We start from the raw sequence: 19,605 nt of genomic DNA, 5'->3' as shown, positions 1-19,605 counted from the left end.
AGTCCCTCCAGATAATGCCTTGGGTTCTGCAATGTATTTTATAAGTCTGTCATGTCTACGTCAATGTTTTTAAATTGTAAAGTATTTTAGTCTGTAATGTCTTTTTCCGTTATGTGTCAGACCCCAGGAAGACTAGCAGTCGCCATTGGCGTCAGCTAATGGGGATCCTAATAAAATCAAAAATGTGTTTGATTAGTACAGAGCCAGCTGCTCAGAGCAAACATTCTCTCCCCCATACATGGGGATATGATGAGGGAGAGAGTGAGGAGAGAAGAGAGAGGGGAAGAGAAGAAAGGTGCTCTCAGGCATCTGTATACCCAGGCTAATGCTACCACCAAGAGGATGATCACAGAACTGCTGTTTTGATTGAGCACCAAAGGTAGAGGAACCAGCCCCTACACTCCTAGTCATTGGTCTCGACCCCCAACACACTTATGATTGGAGAGGTGTAAGCAATATGGAAGATTTTACCCATTTCTAATAGACGGCAAGGTGGGCACTGGGCAGTTCATATGTGAAGAGCAGCACAGGACAACAGCAGGAGGCATACTCACAGTTTCTCCCCATCCCTTGCTCTGGTGTCGTGTACGAGGTAAACAGTGCCAAAACTCCCTCTGCCCAATCTCTGTAGGATGCTGTATCTCTTGGCAATCAGGTTGCTGGGGTCAGGAGTTATCGGAGTGGAGGGGGAGTGGACATGGCAGGATGAATGGGCCTCCAGCTCCTCAAACTTGGGCATCTTGTTGCGGGATTACAGGAGTATTGACTGCAAAATTCAGCAAAACACAAACATGTTGTTTTTACTTATTTTACATTTGTTATGCATGTTTGCCCAATACAGATAAAACGTAAATAGATATTTTACAGGGGAGACTGTAAAAAAGAGTCAGATAGCAGCATGTCGCACTTGTTGTTACAGTGCAGGATAATTGAAAGCAGAGTCCTGACTAGCTTATGCTATTTCACTATTGCCACTTTGTCTAACAAACTCACCTGTTTGCAGTTAGGTGTTGGCTATTTCCACCAGTTTAAAACATCCATAGCCTACTGTATTAACTTCCGTGTTTACGCTTGTTCCTATGGTAATAGGAAACCTCTTGTCTCCCTTTTCTTATACCGCTTTATTCCACCAGGTGTCAGTGAAGAATCGTCTGTTGTGAAGGCCTGTTTGGGATTGGGAGTTTTATTCTCAATTCTCATGACAATGCATTTGCCCAGAAGACTACATGTATCCTCTATCCTCTTCCAACGTGGAACAGTTGTATGAGATATTTGTAGGCTGGCTACCTAACCATATTCTAAAGTAATATTTTTCAAGAATATAGTCAATGAGTTTTTTCACATTTTGTTATGTTACAGCCTTATTCTAAAATGGATTAAATTGTTTTTTCCCCCTCAAATCTACACACAATACCCCATAATGACAAAGCAAAAACGGGTTTAGAGTTGTAGCAATTACTATTATTATTATTATTTATTTTAAACTTAAATATCACATTTACATAAGTATTCAGACCCTTTACCTCAGTACTTTGTCGAAGCACCTTTGGCAGCGATTACAGCCTTGAGTCTTCTTGGGTATGACGCTACAAGCTTGGCACACCTGTATTTGGGGAGTTTCTCCCATTCTTCTCTGCAGAGCCTCTCAAGCTCTGTCAGGTTGGATGGGGAGCATCAAGGCACAGCTATTTTCAGGTCTCTCCAGAGATGTTCGATCGGGTTCAAGTCTGGTCTCTGGCTGGGCCACTCAAGGATATTCAGAGATTTGCCCCGAAGCACTCCTGTGTTTTCTTGGCTGTGTGCTTAGGATTGTTGTCCTGTTGAAAGGTGAACCTTTGCCCCAGTCTGAGGTCCTGAGTGCTCTGGAGCAGGTTTTCATCAAGAATCTCTCTGTACTTTGCTACGTTCATCTTTCCCTCGATCCTGACTAGTCTCCCAGTCCCTGCCGCTGCAAAACATCCCCACAGCATGATGCTGCCACCACCATGCTTCACCGTAGGGATGGTGCCAGGTTTCCTCCAGACGTGACACTTGGCATTCAGGCCAAAGAGTTCAATCTTGGTTTCATCAGACCAGAGAATCTTGTTTATCATGGTCTGAGAGTCCTTTAGGTGCCTTTTGGAAAACTCCAAGCGGGCTGTCATGTGTCTTTTGCTGAGGCTTCTGTCTGGCCACTCTGCCATAAAGGCCTGATTGGTGGAGTGCTGCAGAGATGGTTGTCCTTCTGGAAGGTTCTCCCATCTCCACAGAGGAACTCTGGAGCTCTGTCAGAGTGACCATCGGGTTCTTGGTCACCTCCCTGACAAAGGCCCTTCTCCCCCGATTACTCAGTCTTGGTTGTTCCAAACTTCTTCCATTTAAGAATGATGGAGGCCACTGTGTTCTTGGGGACCTTCAATGCTGAAGAAATGTTTTGGTACCCTTCCCTAGATCTGTGCCTCGACACAATCCTGTCTCGGAGCTCTACGGACAATTCCTTCGACCTCATGGCTTGGTTTTGCTCTGACATGCACTGTCAACTGTGGGACCTTATATAGACAGGTGTGTGCCTTTCCAAATCATGTCCAATCAATTGAATTTACCACAGGTGGACTCCAATCAAGTTGTAGAAACATCTCAAGGATGATCAATGGAAACAGGATGCACCTGAGCTCAATTTCAAGTCTCATAGCAAAGGGTCTGAATACTTAAGTAAATAAGGTATATATATATTTTTATATACATTTGCAAAACATTCTAAAAACCAATTTTTTTTCGCTTTGTCATTGTGGGGTATTGTGTGTAGATTGATGAGGGGTAAAATTAATTGAATCCATTCTAGAATAAGGCTGTAACATAACAAAATGTGGAAAAAGTCAAGGGGTCTGAATACTTTCCAAATGCACTGTAGATAGACCTACTATTTTTGAAACGAGCCTTGCATAGCAGCCTGGTCTCATAGACTAGACGTAACATAGTAAAAGTAAAATCGGGACGATCAGATTAGTATGATATGTTACGTTTGGTATGGTTACATAAGACATGGTTATTTAAAGTATGGTGGCTGGTCGAGCTGGATGGATGGGTGTGTGTATAACGTGAACGTCTAGCAACCCAAAGGTTGCGAGTTTGAATCTCATCACGGACAACTTTAGCATTTTAGGTAATTAGCTAATTGTAAACTACTAGCAACTACACTATATATACAAAGGTATGTGGACACCCCTTCAAATTAGTGGATTCGGCTATTTCAGCCACACCCGTTGCTGACAGGTGTATAAAATCGAGCACACATCAATGCAATCTCCATAGACAAACATTTGCAGTAGAATGGCCTTACTGAAGAGCTCAGTGACTTTCAACGTGGCACTGTCAAAGGATGCCACCTTTCCAACAAGTCAGTTCGTCAAATTTCTGCCACGCTAGAGCTTCCCCGGTCAACTGTAAGTGCTGTTATTGTGAAGCGGAAACGTCTAGGAGCAACAATGGCTCATCCACAAAGTGGTAGGCCACACAAACTCACAGAACAGGACTGCCGAGTGCTGAAGCGCGTAGAGTTTAAAAATCGTCTGTCCTTGGTTGCAACACTCACTACTGAGTTCCAAACTGCCTCTGGAAGCAACGTCAGCACAAGAACTGTTCGTCAGGTGCTTCATGAAATGGGTTTCCATGGCTGAGCAGCCGCACACAAGCCTAAAATCACCATGCGCAATGCCAAGCGTTGGCTGGAGTGGTGTAAAGCTCAGCGCCATTGGACTCTGGAGCAGTGGAAACGCGTTCTCTGGAGTGATGAATCACGTTTCACCATCTGGCAGTCCGACAGACAAATCTGGGTTTGGCTGATGCCAGGAGAACGCTACCTTCCCAATGCATAGTGACAACTGTAAAGTTTGGTGGAGGAGGAATAATGGTCTGGGGCTGTTTCTCATGGTTCGGGCTAGACCCCTTAGTTCCAGTGAAGGGAAATCTTAACGCTACATTATACAATGGCATTCTAGATGATTCTGTGCTTCCAACTTTGTGGCAACAGTTTGGGGAAGGCCCTTTTCTATTTGAGCATGACAATGCCCCCAATACAAAGGGAGGTCCATACAGAAATGGTTTGTCGAGATCGGTGTGGAAGAACTTGACCATCGAACACCTTTGGGATGAATTGGAACGCCGATTGCGAGCCAGGCCTAATTGCCCAACATCAGTGCCCGACCTCACTAAGTCCCCGCAGCAATGTTCGAACATCTAGCGGAAAGCCTTCCCAGAAGAGTGGAGGCTGTTATAGCAGCAAAGGGGGGGCCGACTCCATATTAATGTCCAGGATTTGGAATGAGATGTTCGACAAACAGGTGTCAACATAATTTTGGTCATGTAGTGTACTTAGCATGTTAGCTAACCCTTCCCCTTCCCCTAACCTTAACCTTTTTATCTAACTCTTATCCTAACCCTAACCTTAACCCGTTATCTAACTCCTAAACTTAACCCTAACCCCTAACTCCTAGCCTAGCTAACGTTAGCCAGCTAGAATTTATAACATATCATACGTCTTGCTAATTCGTAACATTTAGTTCATTTTGCGAATTCGTAAGATATAATATGAATTGTAATTCGTAACATATCATACGAAATGGGTGATGGACATCCACCAATTAATACATACCATACGAAACATAACATATCATACCAAATGGAGTGTCTCTGATTTATTTACAGAATAATACGAAATGCTCTGAATGCTCTGAGACCAGGTTGCAGCATAGCAGAAAATATCCCAGATTGTGCAATGTAATGCCTGTTGATTTTCTTCCACTTGTGGCGCTATAGTTCTGCCACCGTAAAAGCCTGAGAAGGAGGAGTATTGCCTACTGCAGAACATAGGAGACGTTTTACTTTACCACATCTCGACTCGTGAGCTGACCGTTTTACAGATATCATGTTCGTTTGAGGGAGAAAACGGATTCCACACTGCTTTTACGGTAAAGACAAATTGGTTGGTATTGGTTGTTAAATTGTGGTACGGCTCTAGTTGTAAGTGTATTCCTATGCTAATTTCCGAGTGACTGTATTCAGTGAACGGTTTTGGTGTTGGGAACTCGCGACAGTGTTTGTCATTAGTAAAATGTTAAATGCAGATGTTACTTACATTGTTGCCTTACAGATGTTTCCGCCGAGACGGTGGCGTACAGGCAGACAAAGATAATGCCTCAATACAAAATATTGCGAATGTTCATTTGAGAATTAGGCTACATTCAATGTCCCTACTCTTTAAAAATCACACTAATCAAAATTGGATATTGGACACATTAATACACATTGAATGAACACCTCTTTTCAGGAAATTCAATTGGATAGTCACTCAATATTATTTAACATGGCTGTTGCCCTGTTGTATAGAGGCTACAACAGAACACTGTAAATCAATGGCCGGTGTTGTTCTCAGGCCAGGCATCTTTAAGTAGACCTACAGTTAAAAAACTGGAGATACACATATGCTACACATATTCACCCCTCACACTCTCTCTCACACACACACACACTCTTTACCTTGACCTCCTGGTTCAAAGTCGAGTTCAGTTTGTATAGTGATACAGTATACCCAGTCCTCTTTCTTTGACCTCTACATTTTTTTTGGTTTTACAAAGATTCAAGGGGGTAGGTACTCGTTTGGGAAAGAATGTGCTTGTCTGGTTATTTACCAGTATTTTATAAGACTGTGAACTAATATGACTACAGGTATATCAAAGATCAAAGCATAGTTGAGATCTTACTAAACCTAGTTCAATTCAGTGCTAAAACTGATGACTTTAATCAAAACAAAAGTTTAATTATTAATCAATCTCCTATTGAAACCACTTGATTTTACAGAGTATTAGGCCTATGTTGTACAGGGCTCTTAGGTCTTGCATGTCACAGTCCTAAATGTCTATCTTTCAATCCTGAATCAAATCCATTTGTAAGACCGACTGGTCAATGAAGCTTACATCACATAATGATTTGGTCCCAGTTTAATAGAGTTTACTGTGACGGATGGAGAAGAGAAGCCCTGTAGTATATCTGCAGCCCTTTTCTGAGGGACAGTTGACCCGGGTCCTGATCTTTCAGTGGGTGTTTCCATTATGACAGGAAGTCCCTTGTCTTGCATGAGTGTCACAGACAGGAAGAGTGATAAGCACATGTGTGGGGGACCCACATTGACTGACAGCAAATAGGCCTGTGGAGATGTAGGCCTATTTGGCATGGGGATGCTGAAATGTAGAAATGAACATGCCCACAGTACCGTATCTGGATTGATTGATGTGCTATTCCAGCAGGTGGAGATTGTTTCACTTCCTGTACCTTGTCAGCCTTCAACTAATGGAATCTGGTTTTGACTCGACAGGCCCTACAGTACCTGAGGCAGTGGAAATCTGGGGAGACGAGCATCCACAGGAGATGAAGAGGTGACATTCTAAACGTTCAGAGAAAGTAATAGAACCGGACTTGGCACTGAGCCTTGGGGGACACCCATCCTTTTTGTTGGTACTGAACTAGTTGCTGCAACGCCCTCACCATTGCCCCCCAAGCGGCGTTCTTGTTCTCCACTACATTCTCCGCTGCCTGCAGGGCATCCAGAGAGAACCAGGGCCTCCGGACCCGTTCCGAGCTCAGCAGCAGCACAGCAGGGATGAGCGAGTTCTGGCACAAGATTGGCTGCTGCGTGGTGGCCAAACCTCCACCGGTGAGTTTGTCCCCTCTGAGAAATCATTGGAACACACAGTAACTTTTTAGCTGCCCTGCTTTTACAGCTCCAAGGTCAGTGGGTGGAGATTAAGGGCTTGCCTGGTTTAAGATGTTTACCTCCAAGAGTTTGGATATTAGATTGACCACACCACCATATCTACACCTTCACTAGTCAGAAGAGAGCCCTCTGCTAGCGTCAGTGGTGTGAGAAATAGGTCAGGTAGATGGTGAGGGAGTGGAAGGAGGAATGACTGGCCTTTTCTGTTGTTTTGAAGTGGGTGACCCACATAGTCCCGAAGGTCTGCCTGTCTGGAGGGCTACACCTCAGCCCAGACACGAGACATGCACAGACAACGACTGCTCTGTCATTAGACATGACCTCTTATTAAAGAGATGGTGAATCAGGATTAAGAAGACGTAGATAAGGCTGGGTTAGGATGGGTTCAACCTTAGTCTAGCTCATAGAAATATGGAACTTCATATAAAAAGAAAAGCGAAACAAGAAACACTCAGCTATTACCAGATTAGAAAAATATCAAGGCTAATGGCCCAAGCACCCATACACTTTCACCTTGTGTTTAACCTTAAGGGTACTGTAAAATGTAGTAGAAGAATAATAATAATAATAATTATTGGTATTATGTCAAATATGGAGATTGTCTCCCTCCACAGCATGTCTCTATGGTAACTCCAGAACCCTCCTCTAACAACTAATGGGGTCTCTGAGGGGAAGTGGGCTTCTGGCATGTGCTGCTATTGAGCTCATTCTTTTTCCTCCTTCCTCCTCCCGCTCCTTTATTTTTAGGTCCTTGTTTATTCTATTGTTGGTACGAGAGAAGGCCAGACTAGAATGGGTGTATAGTGTGTGGTGGCATACTAACAAGTGTTACTTCCCAGAAAGGCTTGCTTTGTAAATTGTGTTTATTTCTGATAACAGTGCAATGACTACATGTCGTTGGGCCTGTGCATAATGTAATTAACTTTTTTTTGTTTTTATAAATCCCTAATTATTCAAATTAATACTAGCCTATTTAATAATTGCTATGTGGCAATTGCACTATACAGTCAGAATATTGATACAGTCAGTGTGGTCTTGTTCCATAATGTGAAATGGCTCATTAATTCCTGTCAGTTCTGGGTTGTCTCTGTCTGCACCCAGTGTAGCCTGTTGTAATAAGTGGGGCTTATTCACACCACTGCTGGCAAGTGATGACACGCCTACACACTCACAGAACTGAACATGCTCTAATAAAGCAAGTATTAGAGAAGGTCAACATTCCCATTACATTTATATAATTTAGCAGACTCTCTTATCCAGAGCAACTTACAGAAGCAATTAGGGTTAAGTGCCTTGCTCAAGGGCACATCGGCAGATTTTTCACCTAGTCGGCTTGGGGGATTCGAACCAGCGAGCTTTCAGTTACTGGCCCAAATCTCTTAACCGCAAGGCTACCTGCTGCCATTGATTTTTAAATAACAAATAGATGATGGACAGAACAACTCTTATCAAAGATCATCCAATTCAGGTCACAAAATGCATACTGGACTCTCTCTCTCTATATATATATATATATATATATATATATATATATATACAGTGAGGAGAACAAGTATTTGATACACTGCCGATTTTGCAGGTTTTCCTACTTACAAAGCATGTAGAGGTCTGTAATTTTTATCATAGGTACTCTTCAACTGTGAGATACGGAATCTAAAACAAAAATCCAGAAAATCACATTGTATGATTTTTAAGTAATTAATTTTCATTTTATTGCATGACATAAGTATTTGATACATCAGAAAAGCAGAACTTAATATTTGGTACAGAAACCTTTGTTTGCAATTACAGAGATCATACGTTTCCTGTAGGTCTTGACCAGGTTTGCACACAATGCAGCAGGGATTTTGGCCCACTCCTCCATACAGACCTTCTCCAGATCCTTCAGGTTTCGGGGCTGTCGCTGGGCAATACAGACTTTCAGCTCCCTCCAAAGATTTTCTATTGGGTTCAGGTCTGGAGACTGGCAAGGCCACTCCAGGACCTTGAGATGCTTCTTACGGAGCCACTCCTTAGTTGCCCTAGCTGTGTGTTTTGGGTCGTTGTCATGCTGGAAGACCCAGCCACGACCCATCTTCAATGCTCTTACTGAGGGAAGGAGGTTGTTGGCCAAGATCTCGCGATACATGGCCCCATCCATCCTCCCCTCAATACGGTGCAGTCGTCCTGTCCCCTTTGCAGAAAAGCATCCCCAAAGAATGATGTTTCCACCTCCATGCTTCACGGTTGGGATGGTGTTCTTGGGGTTGTACTCATCCTTCTTCTTCCTCCAAACACGGCGAGTGGAGTTTAGACCAAAAAGCTCTATTTTTGTCTCATCAGACCACATGACCTTCTCCCATTCCTCCTCTGGATCATCCAGATGGTCATTGGCAAACTTCAGACGGGCCTGGACATGCGCTGGCTTGAGCAGGGGGACCTTGCGTGCGCTGCAGGATTTTAATCCATGACGGCGTAGTGTGTTACTAATGGTTTTCTTTGAGACTGTGGTCCCAGCTTTCTTCAGGTCATTGACCAGGTCCTGCCATGTAGTTCTGGGCTGATCCCTCACCTTCCTCATGATCATTGATGCCCCACGAGGTGAGATCTTGCATGGAGCCCCAGACCGAGGGTGATTGACCGTCATCTTGAACTTCTTCCATTTCTAAACAGTTGTTGCCTTCTCACCAAGCTGCTTGCCTATTGTCCTGTAGCCCATCCCAGCCTTGTGCAGGTCTACAATTTTATCCCTGATGTCCTTACACAGCTCTCTGGTCTTGGCCATTGTGGAGAGGTTGGAGTCTGTTTGATTGAGTGTGTGGACAGGTGTCTTTTATACAGGTAACGAGTTCAAACAGGTGCAGTTAATACCGGTAATGAGTGAAGAACAGGAGGGCTTCTTAAGGAAAAACTAACAGGTCTGTGAGAGCCGGAATTATTACTGGTTGGTAGGTGATCAAATACTTATGTCATGCAATAAAATGCAAATTAATTACTTAAAAATCATACAATGTGATTTTCTGGATTTTTGTCTCTCACAGTTGAAGTGTACCTATGATAAAAATTACAGACCTCTACATGCTTTGTAAGTAGGAAAACCTGCAAAATCGGCAGTGTATCAAATACTTGTTCTCCCCACTGTGTATGTATATGTATATATATATATATGCTCTCTGCACACTGTAAAGTTTGTAAGGCTTTTCTTCCACCGGGATTGATTGCGTAAAATTGCATAAGTCCCCCTTTTCTATTTCCAGAGAAAGAGGCGGAGGAAAATCGACCGCAGCATGATCGGCGAGCCCACAAACTTTGTCCACCTGACACACATTGGCTCTGGGGAGATGGCAGCGGGCCGGGCCCCGGTAAGAGAGATACATAGACTGACTGGGGGTGGCGTGTCTTAAAATGTGTTGAGATATTGTCTAGATATATTGTGTAGTGAAGATGGTGTAGTGTGTGTGTTGCAAGTGCACCTTATGTTACTCCTCAGTACATGGGCTGGGCTTTGCAGCTTCCAACCTGCCGCTAGGAATGTTGGCCTGGTTTCCCACGGAATACAGTCACGTTGGACAGGGAATGAGAGGAGGAATTGTAGAAACGCTGGGAAATGTTTCTCAATTCATTCACCTATTGGTAGGATATGGATGGTAACTGTAGTTTGAAACCTGTTACGCTATGACGGATAGAGCTGCATACTATCAGAATACTAGCCAATCACTAATCTGGTCACTGTTTATGAAGGATAGAGCAGAAATACTATCAGAATACTAGCCAATCACTAATCTGGTTACTGTTTATGATGGATAGAGCTGCATACTATCAGAATACTAGCCAATCACTAATCTGGTTACTGTTTATATAGTATGGAAAGTGGTAGGTTGAATTGAGTGATGGTCCATTTCTCAATTTACTACATGATGTTGACGCTATCAGTACGCAAATGGTGTACTACTGTATGTCACTCTGCTAAATGACTAAAATGTAAATGTAAAATGTCTATCACTGGTAAACGACTGAATGTTCCGTTGCTGTTTATTATCTATGCATAGTCAGTTTAACTCTACCCACATGTACATATTACCTAAATTACCTTGACTAACCGGTGCCCCCGCACATTGACTCTGTACCGGTACCCCCTGTATATAGCCTCCCAACTGTTCTTTTATTTTACTGCTGCTCTTTAATTATTTTTTATTTATCTATTTTTTACTTAACACTTATTTTTCTTAACTGCATTGTTGGTTAAGGGCTTGTAAGTAAGCATTTCACTGTAAGGTCTACACCTGTTGTATTCAGCACGTGGCAAATAAAATGTGATTTGATTTGATCATGACCTCCATTGCGAAAGTCAACTGATTTTAAATGACACATTTACACATTCTGTCATGATGCGGGCTGAGAACAGTCAGGTGGAGGAGTAGGTTGCTGAAACATAATGTTACTGCCCTCCGTGTTACATCATTCCATTTCCTCAACTGCTGTTGCGTAACCCTCTAATGTCCATTGTTCTGTTATGACCCATACCATAGCTGTCAGACTGTAGTTCTTCTAGTGTTCATCAAGCACATTCCATTTCTGCAACGCTTGACGTCAGAATGATTGATCCACACCTGTGCGTTCATCCAATTCTGACAAACAGAGAGACACACTCTTTGCTTGAACTGCGTCGTTAAAAAGTCAAGGAAAAAAACCACAGGCTAAAGCAAATCCCATTCCTCCTCACTCCATCCCCATCATATGGTCATAATCATGCTTATGTAAAGACATAGGTTATGAGTAATGCTGCTGGCCATATGGATCAAATGTAGATGGTAAATGTTGTCAGCAGTCCAAATGGGATCATGTTTCATATGAACCCCACATAAACAGATGGTTAAATATGTTACATAAAATGATACAGTATAGAAACAACACATTAAATCATAGTCCTAATTCTGGCTTCGGATCCTGCCTCTCCATCCGTATCTTATCATGAAGAGGTTATGCCTTTTGATAGGAAAATGACTAAGTGTCTGTAGAAACTCTAACAGTCGTTATCTTCCTGTCCTGCAGTCAGGGCCGGTTCAGGAACAGATGAGGTCAAAGGGACCCAGTGCCAACGGCTGCAAGAGCATGTTATAGCTGCTGCCTACCAAGTAAGTACCCAGTCAATGAAGCTATCGCCATATCTGCAATGCAATATCTTGTCTGGAACTAACCTTCTTTATTTCTCTGGAACTAAACTTCTTTATTTCTCCGGAACTAACTTTCTTCACTTCTCCGGAACTAACCTTCTTCACTTCTCTGGAACTAACCTTCTTCACTTCTCTGGAACTAACCACCTTCACTTCTCTGGAACTAACCTTCTTCACTTCTCTGGACTTGTAGAACTAACCACCTTCACTTCTCTCTGTAGGCATGGAGGACCATTTCCATCACCCTCTATGCGCCCCCTCTCATCCCATCCCAAATCAAAAGCAGCCACTGCAGCGCAACCTGTTTCCAATGAAGCACTTGGCAAACCTGAGACCGTTCCCTAATATAGAGCAGAGAGGCTCTTCGTGACGTCTGCAGGATCCATTTAGCCAAACAGGACCATGCCCTTTCTGTGGTTACCACAATAATCACCCTGCTCAGAGGAGGATAGACAGACATGTTTTTTATGCTTTTTTAAAAGAAAAGTATTTGTCTTTGATGGACTTTGGACTTCCACTGTATTTCAGCCAACAACGTTTCTGTGTCCATGCCAGCAAGCGTGTGTGAGAGTGCCGGTGAGAGTGCTTAGCAAAATGTGTTGACTAACATGGCTGATTCCATTTCAGGAAGTGAAGATTATGTTCTCAACGGATCACCTGAATGTTGCAAACTATTGACCTACTGCCAAACAATTAGTATACAAAATATTTTGCGTATCTGTCTACTGAATGAGGATGCACCTTTATTTTTCTACAGTGCATAGTTAAAGATGTGTGTGTGTGCAAAATGCTATGTGATTTTATTGCTGTTTAGATGCCAGTACTGAGTAGTGTTATTCTGATTGTGCCATTTGCCATAGAACCCCATTTGGACTGCTATCCAGTTGCAAGCATACAGGTAACTGCCAAAATAAAGGAAACCCCAACATAAAGCATCTTAATAGGGCGTTGGGCCACCACGAGCCAGAACAGCATCAATGCACCTTGGCATAGATTCTACAAGTGTCTGGAACTCTATTGGAGGGATGCGACACCATTCTTCCACAAGAAATTCCATCATTTGGTGTTTTGTTGATAGTGGTGGAAAACGCTGTCTCAGGCTCCGCTCCAGATCTCCCATAAGTGTTCAATTGGGTTGAGATCTGGTGACTGAGACGGCCATGGCATGTGGTTTACATGGTTTTCATGCTCATCAAACCATTGTGTATTGTCATCCTGGAAGAGACCACTCCCATCAGGATATAAATGCTTCACCCTAGGTTGAAGGTGATCACTCAGAATGTCTGTGTACTTATTGGCGTTTACCTTGCCCTCTAAGGGGTTGAGTGGACCTAAACCATGCCAGGAAAATGCACCCCACACCATAACAGAGCCGCCAGAACCCTCATTTACTCAAGTGTTTCCTTTATTATAGCAGTTACCTGTAGCTGGTCACTGTGATACACAATTTACTGGCACCTACTCTGAAAAACCCAAACTATTAGTCAGCGGGGAGAGTCTGTTAGTAACAGGGGTTGTTGTTGAAATTAGAAACACCCTGACAGTTACGGGGCTTTCCAGTGATCTATCCTGGAATTACTCGGGAATGCCACTCATTAAATCAACTGCATCGAAGGAACATTCCATAAGGTTGTTTTTTCTCTTGTCTGGGGCAGGGGAGATGTCCACCCCCTTGATCAGAATGGAAAATTCCAACCATTTCACTGTGCATTCCCCTTGTAATTTCTATATGGCCTCCCACTTGAGCTTGTTGTAGGCGATGTGCACTCCAAGCTGGCTTGTGTCCCACATGACATACATACGATAGTGACATACATTCTGAAACCAGGCGGGGTTTAAAAAAAATCTGATTTAAATCATACAGTAGAATTGCAAGTTTGTTTCCTGTACACAACTGTATTTCTGACCTGCTTAGTATACGCAATCTATTGTGAATAACTCATCACTCTGTAGTTTGTTGCTAATATTGGATATTAAGTGTGTCCACAGGGGGGAAAACTGTCACTGTTTGAATTGTAATGTTTTTAATATTGTATCTTATGTGATTTTGCTACGCCATTATCTTATGCCAGAGCATATGGATAGTGCCGTACATGTACAGTATGTTGTCCCTTTCACTAATACCTTATCTATTTTATACACTGGGCCTAATGTTTACTTAATGCTGAAGATAGCTGAAGGGGTGACTTTGCATATTGCTTTGTGACTTTCCTATCTTTGTTAGAGCATGTAATACTGAGTAAATTCTCAGCCCAACAGAATGACTGCTGCCTTGAAGTTTCTTGTACAATGTACATTGGTAACGTCAGTAATTTGAGTCTGTCTGTTGGCATTTTAAGTTTCTTTCCTATCTTTATCATGATTGTTATTAGACCAAAGCTTAAGTTCAAAAGAAATTATTTGTGCAACCTCTCGGTTTTTTACTGAAAATACAGTTCACATTCTGAATATAATTCTGTGTGAGTAATCTCATCTGTTGCTGACGGTGAATCTGAATGTTATCACCAAATGTGTTACTCAATTTTCACTGCCTGGTACAGAAATAATATCATTAAAACCAACTGGTTTCAGTGGCCCCTATGGGCTCTGCTGTGAACATTTCTGGGAGATGATTGTATCATTTTCATTTAAGTTAAATCTATAGTTGCTACATCCATTTTGGGATGTATAAATACATGATATATACCCATTGATTCTTGAATATCTTATAAATGCCTCACAAGCTTAGTTCAACTATATTTTTTATATCATGGATGGTTAGCCCTTGCATCCATAGCTCTGTCTATGAATTTGAGAGTGGTTAAATTTTTCCAGGCCCATCCCTCAACTTTCTACCAAAACACAGGCATGGCGGCCGCTTTGTTATTGTTTCAATTAAGGATTCAAGCTTTAATCTCAAACTACTTCAACAAACTCATATCTCACTGACATCCATCTGGTATAGCACAAATATTGCAGTCTAAACGAATGCACTAAAATAAATGGAACGTATGCTATAGTCTGTGTAAATCTCGCTTTTAAAAAACATACATTATAACAAAGATGTTAACATAAATGATGCAACTAACAATGCAAATAGTTGGTATGGAAATCTTGTTCTAAGAGCAGCCCAGGGTTGAGTGAGTAGACAGGTGCAAGGGCCATGTTCCAGCAGCAAAGCCCACTGGAACAGAAGATTACAACATAAACGGGAGTAGACTCCATGAACTATCTAACAATGTGAAATACATTCCTAAGTAGAGGATGTGTGAAGGCTACAGTATGTTAGTGGAGGATGTGTGAAGGCTACAGTATGTCTAGTAGAGGATGTGTGAAGGCTACAGTATGTCTAGTAGAGGATGTGTGAAGGCTACAGTATATTAGTAGAGGATGTGTGAAGGCTACATTATGTTAGTAGAGGATGTGTGAAGGCTACAGTATGTCTAGTAGAGGATGTGTGAAGGCTACAGTATGTTAGTGGAGGATGTGTGAAGGCTACAGTATGTCTAGTAGAGGATGTGTGAAGGCTACAGTATGTCTAGTAGAGGATGTGTGAAGGCTACAGTATATTAGTAGAGGATGTGTGAAGGCTACATTATGTTAGTAGAGGATGTGTGAAGGCTACAGTATGTTAGTAGAGGATGTGTGAAGGCTACAGTATGTTAGTAGAGGATGTGTGAAGGCTACATTATGTTAGTAGAGGATGTGTGAAGGCTACAGTATGTTAGTGGAGGATGTGTGAAGGCTACAGTATGTCTAGTAGAGGATGTGTGAAGGCTACAGTATATTAGTAGAGGATGTGTGAAGGCTACATTATGTTAGTAGAGGATGTGTGAAGGCTACAGTATGTTAGTAGAGGATGTGTGAAGGCTACAGTATGTTAGTAGAGGATGTGTGAAGGCTACAGTATGTTAGTAGAGGATGTGTGAAGGCTACAGTATGTCTAGTAGAGGATGTGTGAAGTCTACAGTATGTTAGTAGAGGATGTGTGAAGGCTACAGTATGTCTAGTAGAGGATGTGTGAAGTCTACAGTATGTTAGTAGAGGATGTGTGAAGGCTACAGTATATTAGTAGAGGATGTGTGAAGGCTACATTATGTTAGTAGAGGATGTGTGAAGGCTACAGTATGTTAGTAGAGGATGTGTGAAGGCTACAGTATGTCTAGTAGAGGATGTGTGAAGTCTACAGTATGTTAGTAGAGGATGTGTGAAGGCTACAGTATGTTAGTGGAGGATGTGTGAAGGCTACAGTATGTCTAGTAGAGGATGTGTGAAGTCTACAGTATGTTAGTAGAGGATGTGTGAAGGCTACAGTATGTTAGTGGAGGATGTGTGAAGGCTACAGTATGTCTAGTAGAGGATGTGTGAAGGCTACAGTATGTTAGTAGAGGATGTGTGAAGGCTACATTATGTTAGTAGAGGATGTGTGAAGGCTACAGTATGTTAGTGGAGGATGTGTGAAGGCTACAGTATGTCTAGTAGAGGATGTGTGAAGGCTACATTATGTTAGTAGAGGATGTGTGAAGGCTACAGTATATTAGTAGAGGATGTGTGAAGACCACAGTATGTCTAGTAGAGGATGTGTGAAGGCTACAGTATGTCTAGTAGAGGATGTGTGAAGTCTACAGTATGTTAGTGGAGGATGTGTGAAGGCTACAGTATGTCTAGTAGAGGATGTGTGAAGGCTACATTATGTTAGTAGAGGATGTGTGAAGGCTACATTATGTTAGTAGAGGATGTGTGAAGGCTACAGTATGTTAGTGGAGGATATGTGAAGGCTACAGTATGTCTAGTAGAGGATGTGTGAAGGCTACATTATGTTAGTAGAGGATGTGTGAAGGCTACAGTATGTTAGTAGAGGATGTGTGAAGGCTACAGTATGTCTAGTATAGGATGTGTGAAGGCTACATTATGTTAGTAGAGGATGTGTGAAGGCTACATTGTGTTAGTAGAGGATGTGTGAAGGCTACAGTGTGTTAGTAGAGGATGTGTGAAGGCTACAGTATGTCTAGTAGAGGATGTGTGAAGGATACAGTATGTTAGTAGAGGATGTGTGAAGGCTACAGTATGTTAGTAGAGGATGTGTGAAGGCTACATTATGTTAGTAGATGATGTGTGAAGGCTACAGTATGTTAGATGTGTGAAGGCTACAGTATGTTAGTAGAGGATGTGTGAAGGCTACAGTATGTCTAGTAGAGGATGTGTGAAGTCTACAGTATGTTAGTAGAGGATGTGTGAAGGCTACAGTATGTCTAGTAGAGGATGTGTGAAGTCTACAGTATGTTAGTAGAGGATGTGTGAAGGCTACAGTATATTAGTAGAGGATGTGTGAAGGCTACATTATGTTAGTAGAGGATGTGTGAAGGCTACAGTATGTTAGTAGAGGATGTGTGAAGGCTACAGTATGTCTAGTAGAGGATGTGTGAAGTCTACAGTATGTTAGTAGAGGATGTGTGAAGGCTACAGTATATTAGTAGAGGATGTGTGAAGGCTACATTATGTTAGTAGAGGATGTGTGAAGGCTACAGTATGTTAGTAGAGGATGTGTGAAGGCTACAGTATGTCTAGTAGAGGATGTGTGAAGTCTACAGTATGTTAGTAGAGGATGTGTGAAGGCTACAGTATGTTAGTGGAGGATGTGTGAAGGCTACAGTATGTCTAGTAGAGGATGTGTGAAGTCTACAGTATGTTAGTAGAGGATGTGTGAAGGCTACAGTATGTTAGTGGAGGATGTGTGAAGGCTACAGTATGTCTAGTAGAGGATGTGTGAAGGCTACAGTATGTTAGTAGAGGATGTGTGAAGGCTACATTATGTTAGTAGAGGATGTGTGAAGGCTACAGTATGTTAGTGGAGGATGTGTGAAGGCTACAGTATGTCTAGTAGAGGATGTGTGAAGGCTACATTATGTTAGTAGAGGATGTGTGAAGGCTACAGTATATTAGTAGAGGATGTGTGAAGACCACAGTATGTCTAGTAGAGGATGTGTGAAGGCTACAGTATGTCTAGTAGAGGATGTGTGAAGTCTACAGTATGTTAGTGGAGGATGTGTGAAGGCTACAGTATGTCTAGTAGAGGATGTGTGAAGGCTACATTATGTTAGTAGAGGATGTGTGAAGGCTACATTATGTTAGTAGAGGATGTGTGAAGGCTACAGTATGTTAGTGGAGGATATGTGAAGGCTACAGTATGTCTAGTAGAGGATGTGTGAAGGCTACATTATGTTAGTAGAGGATGTGTGAAGGCTACAGTATGTTAGTAGAGGATGTGTGAAGGCTACAGTATGTCTAGTATAGGATGTGTGAAGGCTACATTATGTTAGTAGAGGATGTGTGAAGGCTACATTGTGTTAGTAGAGGATGTGTGAAGGCTACAGTGTGTTAGTAGAGGATGTGTGAAGGCTACAGTATGTCTAGTAGAGGATGTGTGAAGGATACAGTATGTTAGTAGAGGATGTGTGAAGGCTACAGTATGTTAGTAGAGGATGTGTGAAGGCTACATTATGTTAGTAGATGATGTGTGAAGGCTACAGTATGTTAGATGTGTGAAGGCTACAGTATGTTAGTAGAGGATGTGTGAAGGCTACAGTATGTCTAGTAGAGGATGTGTGAAGTCTACAGTATGTTAGTAGAGGATGTGTGAAGGCTACAGTATGTCTAGTAGAGGATGTGTGAAGTCTACAGTATGTTAGTAGAGGATGTGTGAAGGCTACAGTATATTAGTAGAGGATGTGTGAAGGCTACATTATGTTAGTAGAGGATGTGTGAAGGCTACAGTATGTTAGTAGAGGATGTGTGAAGGCTACAGTATGTCTAGTAGAGGATGTGTGAAGTCTACAGTATGTTAGTAGAGGATGTGTGAAGGCTACAGTATGTTAGTGGAGGATGTGTGAAGGCTACAGTATGTCTAGTAGAGGATGTGTGAAGTCTACAGTATGTTAGTAGAGGATGTGTGAAGGCTACAGTATGTTAGTGGAGGATGTGTGAAGGCTACAGTATGTCTAGTAGAGGATGTGTGAAGGCTACAGTATGTTAGTAGAGGATGTGTGAAGGCTACATTATGTTAGTAGAGGATGTGTGAAGGCTACAGTATGTTAGTGGAGGATGTGTGAAGGCTACAGTATGTCTAGTAGAGGATGTGTGAAGGCTACATTATGTTAGTAGAGGATGTGTGAAGGCTACAGTATATTAGTAGAGGATGTGTGAAGACCACAGTATGTCTAGTAGAGGATGTGTGAAGGCTACAGTATGTCTAGTAGAGGATGTGTGAAGTCTACAGTATGTTAGTGGAGGATGTGTGAAGGCTACAGTATGTCTAGTAGAGGATGTGTGAAGGCTACATTATGTTAGTAGAGGATGTGTGAAGGCTACATTATGTTAGTAGAGGATGTGTGAAGGCTACAGTATGTTAGTGGAGGATATGTGAAGGCTACAGTATGTCTAGTAGAGGATGTGTGAAGGCTACATTATGTTAGTAGAGGATGTGTGAAGGCTACAGTATGTTAGTAGAGGATGTGTGAAGGCTACAGTATGTCTAGTATAGGATGTGTGAAGGCTACATTATGTTAGTAGAGGATGTGTGAAGGCTACATTGTGTTAGTAGAGGATGTGTGAAGGCTACAGTGTGTTAGTAGAGGATGTGTGAAGGCTACAGTATGTCTAGTAGAGGATGTGTGAAGGATACAGTATGTTAGTAGAGGATGTGTGAAGGCTACAGTATGTTAGTAG

General features: G+C 42.2%; 2 protein-coding genes across 2 annotated transcripts in view; one reads left to right on the top strand and one right to left on the bottom strand.

Moving 5' to 3' along the window:
* LOC311107576 (serine/threonine-protein kinase Nek11-like) overlaps positions 1-739 on the bottom strand; it is a gene marked incomplete at both ends in the record, with an annotated part of 69,293 nt that extends 68,554 nt beyond the window's left edge. Inside the window, one exon of the mRNA XM_084150083.1 lies at positions 555-739. Coding sequence (XP_084006209.1) covers positions 555-739 — 185 coding nt within the window. The remainder of the gene's footprint in view (positions 1-554) is intronic.
* Positions 740-4,800: 4,061 nt separating this feature from the next.
* Positions 4,801-12,369, top strand: LOC311118805 (CDC42 small effector protein 1-like). The gene is made up of 5 exons (XM_084157673.1): positions 4,801-4,946; positions 6,350-6,688; positions 9,985-10,089; positions 11,780-11,862; positions 12,123-12,369. Exons 2-4 carry the CDS (start codon positions 6,635-6,637, stop codon positions 11,846-11,848), a joined length of 228 nt encoding a protein of 75 aa, XP_084013799.1. The 5' UTR covers positions 4,801-4,946; positions 6,350-6,634; the 3' UTR covers positions 11,849-11,862; positions 12,123-12,369.
* Positions 12,370-19,605: the final 7,236 nt, after the last annotated feature.

The sequence above is a fragment of the Coregonus lavaretus genome (genome assembly GCF_964263955.1).
Source record: "Coregonus lavaretus genome assembly, chromosome: 3".
NCBI lineage: Eukaryota > Metazoa > Chordata > Actinopteri > Salmoniformes > Salmonidae > Coregonus > Coregonus lavaretus.
This window is presented reverse-complemented; position numbering and strand designations above follow the sequence as displayed.

Excerpts from the sequence above, each read along its gene's own strand:
- LOC311118805 (XM_084157673.1), top strand. The coding sequence starts at position 6,635 with ATGAGCGAGTTCTGGCACAAGATTGGCTGCTGCGTGGTGGCCAAACCT. Across the intron at positions 6,689-9,984 it reads TGGTGGCCAAACCTCCACCG|AGAAAGAGGCGGAGGAAAAT; the intron begins GTGAGTTTGTCC and ends TTCTATTTCCAG. Across the intron at positions 10,090-11,779 it reads TGGCAGCGGGCCGGGCCCCG|TCAGGGCCGGTTCAGGAACA; the intron begins GTAAGAGAGATA and ends CCTGTCCTGCAG.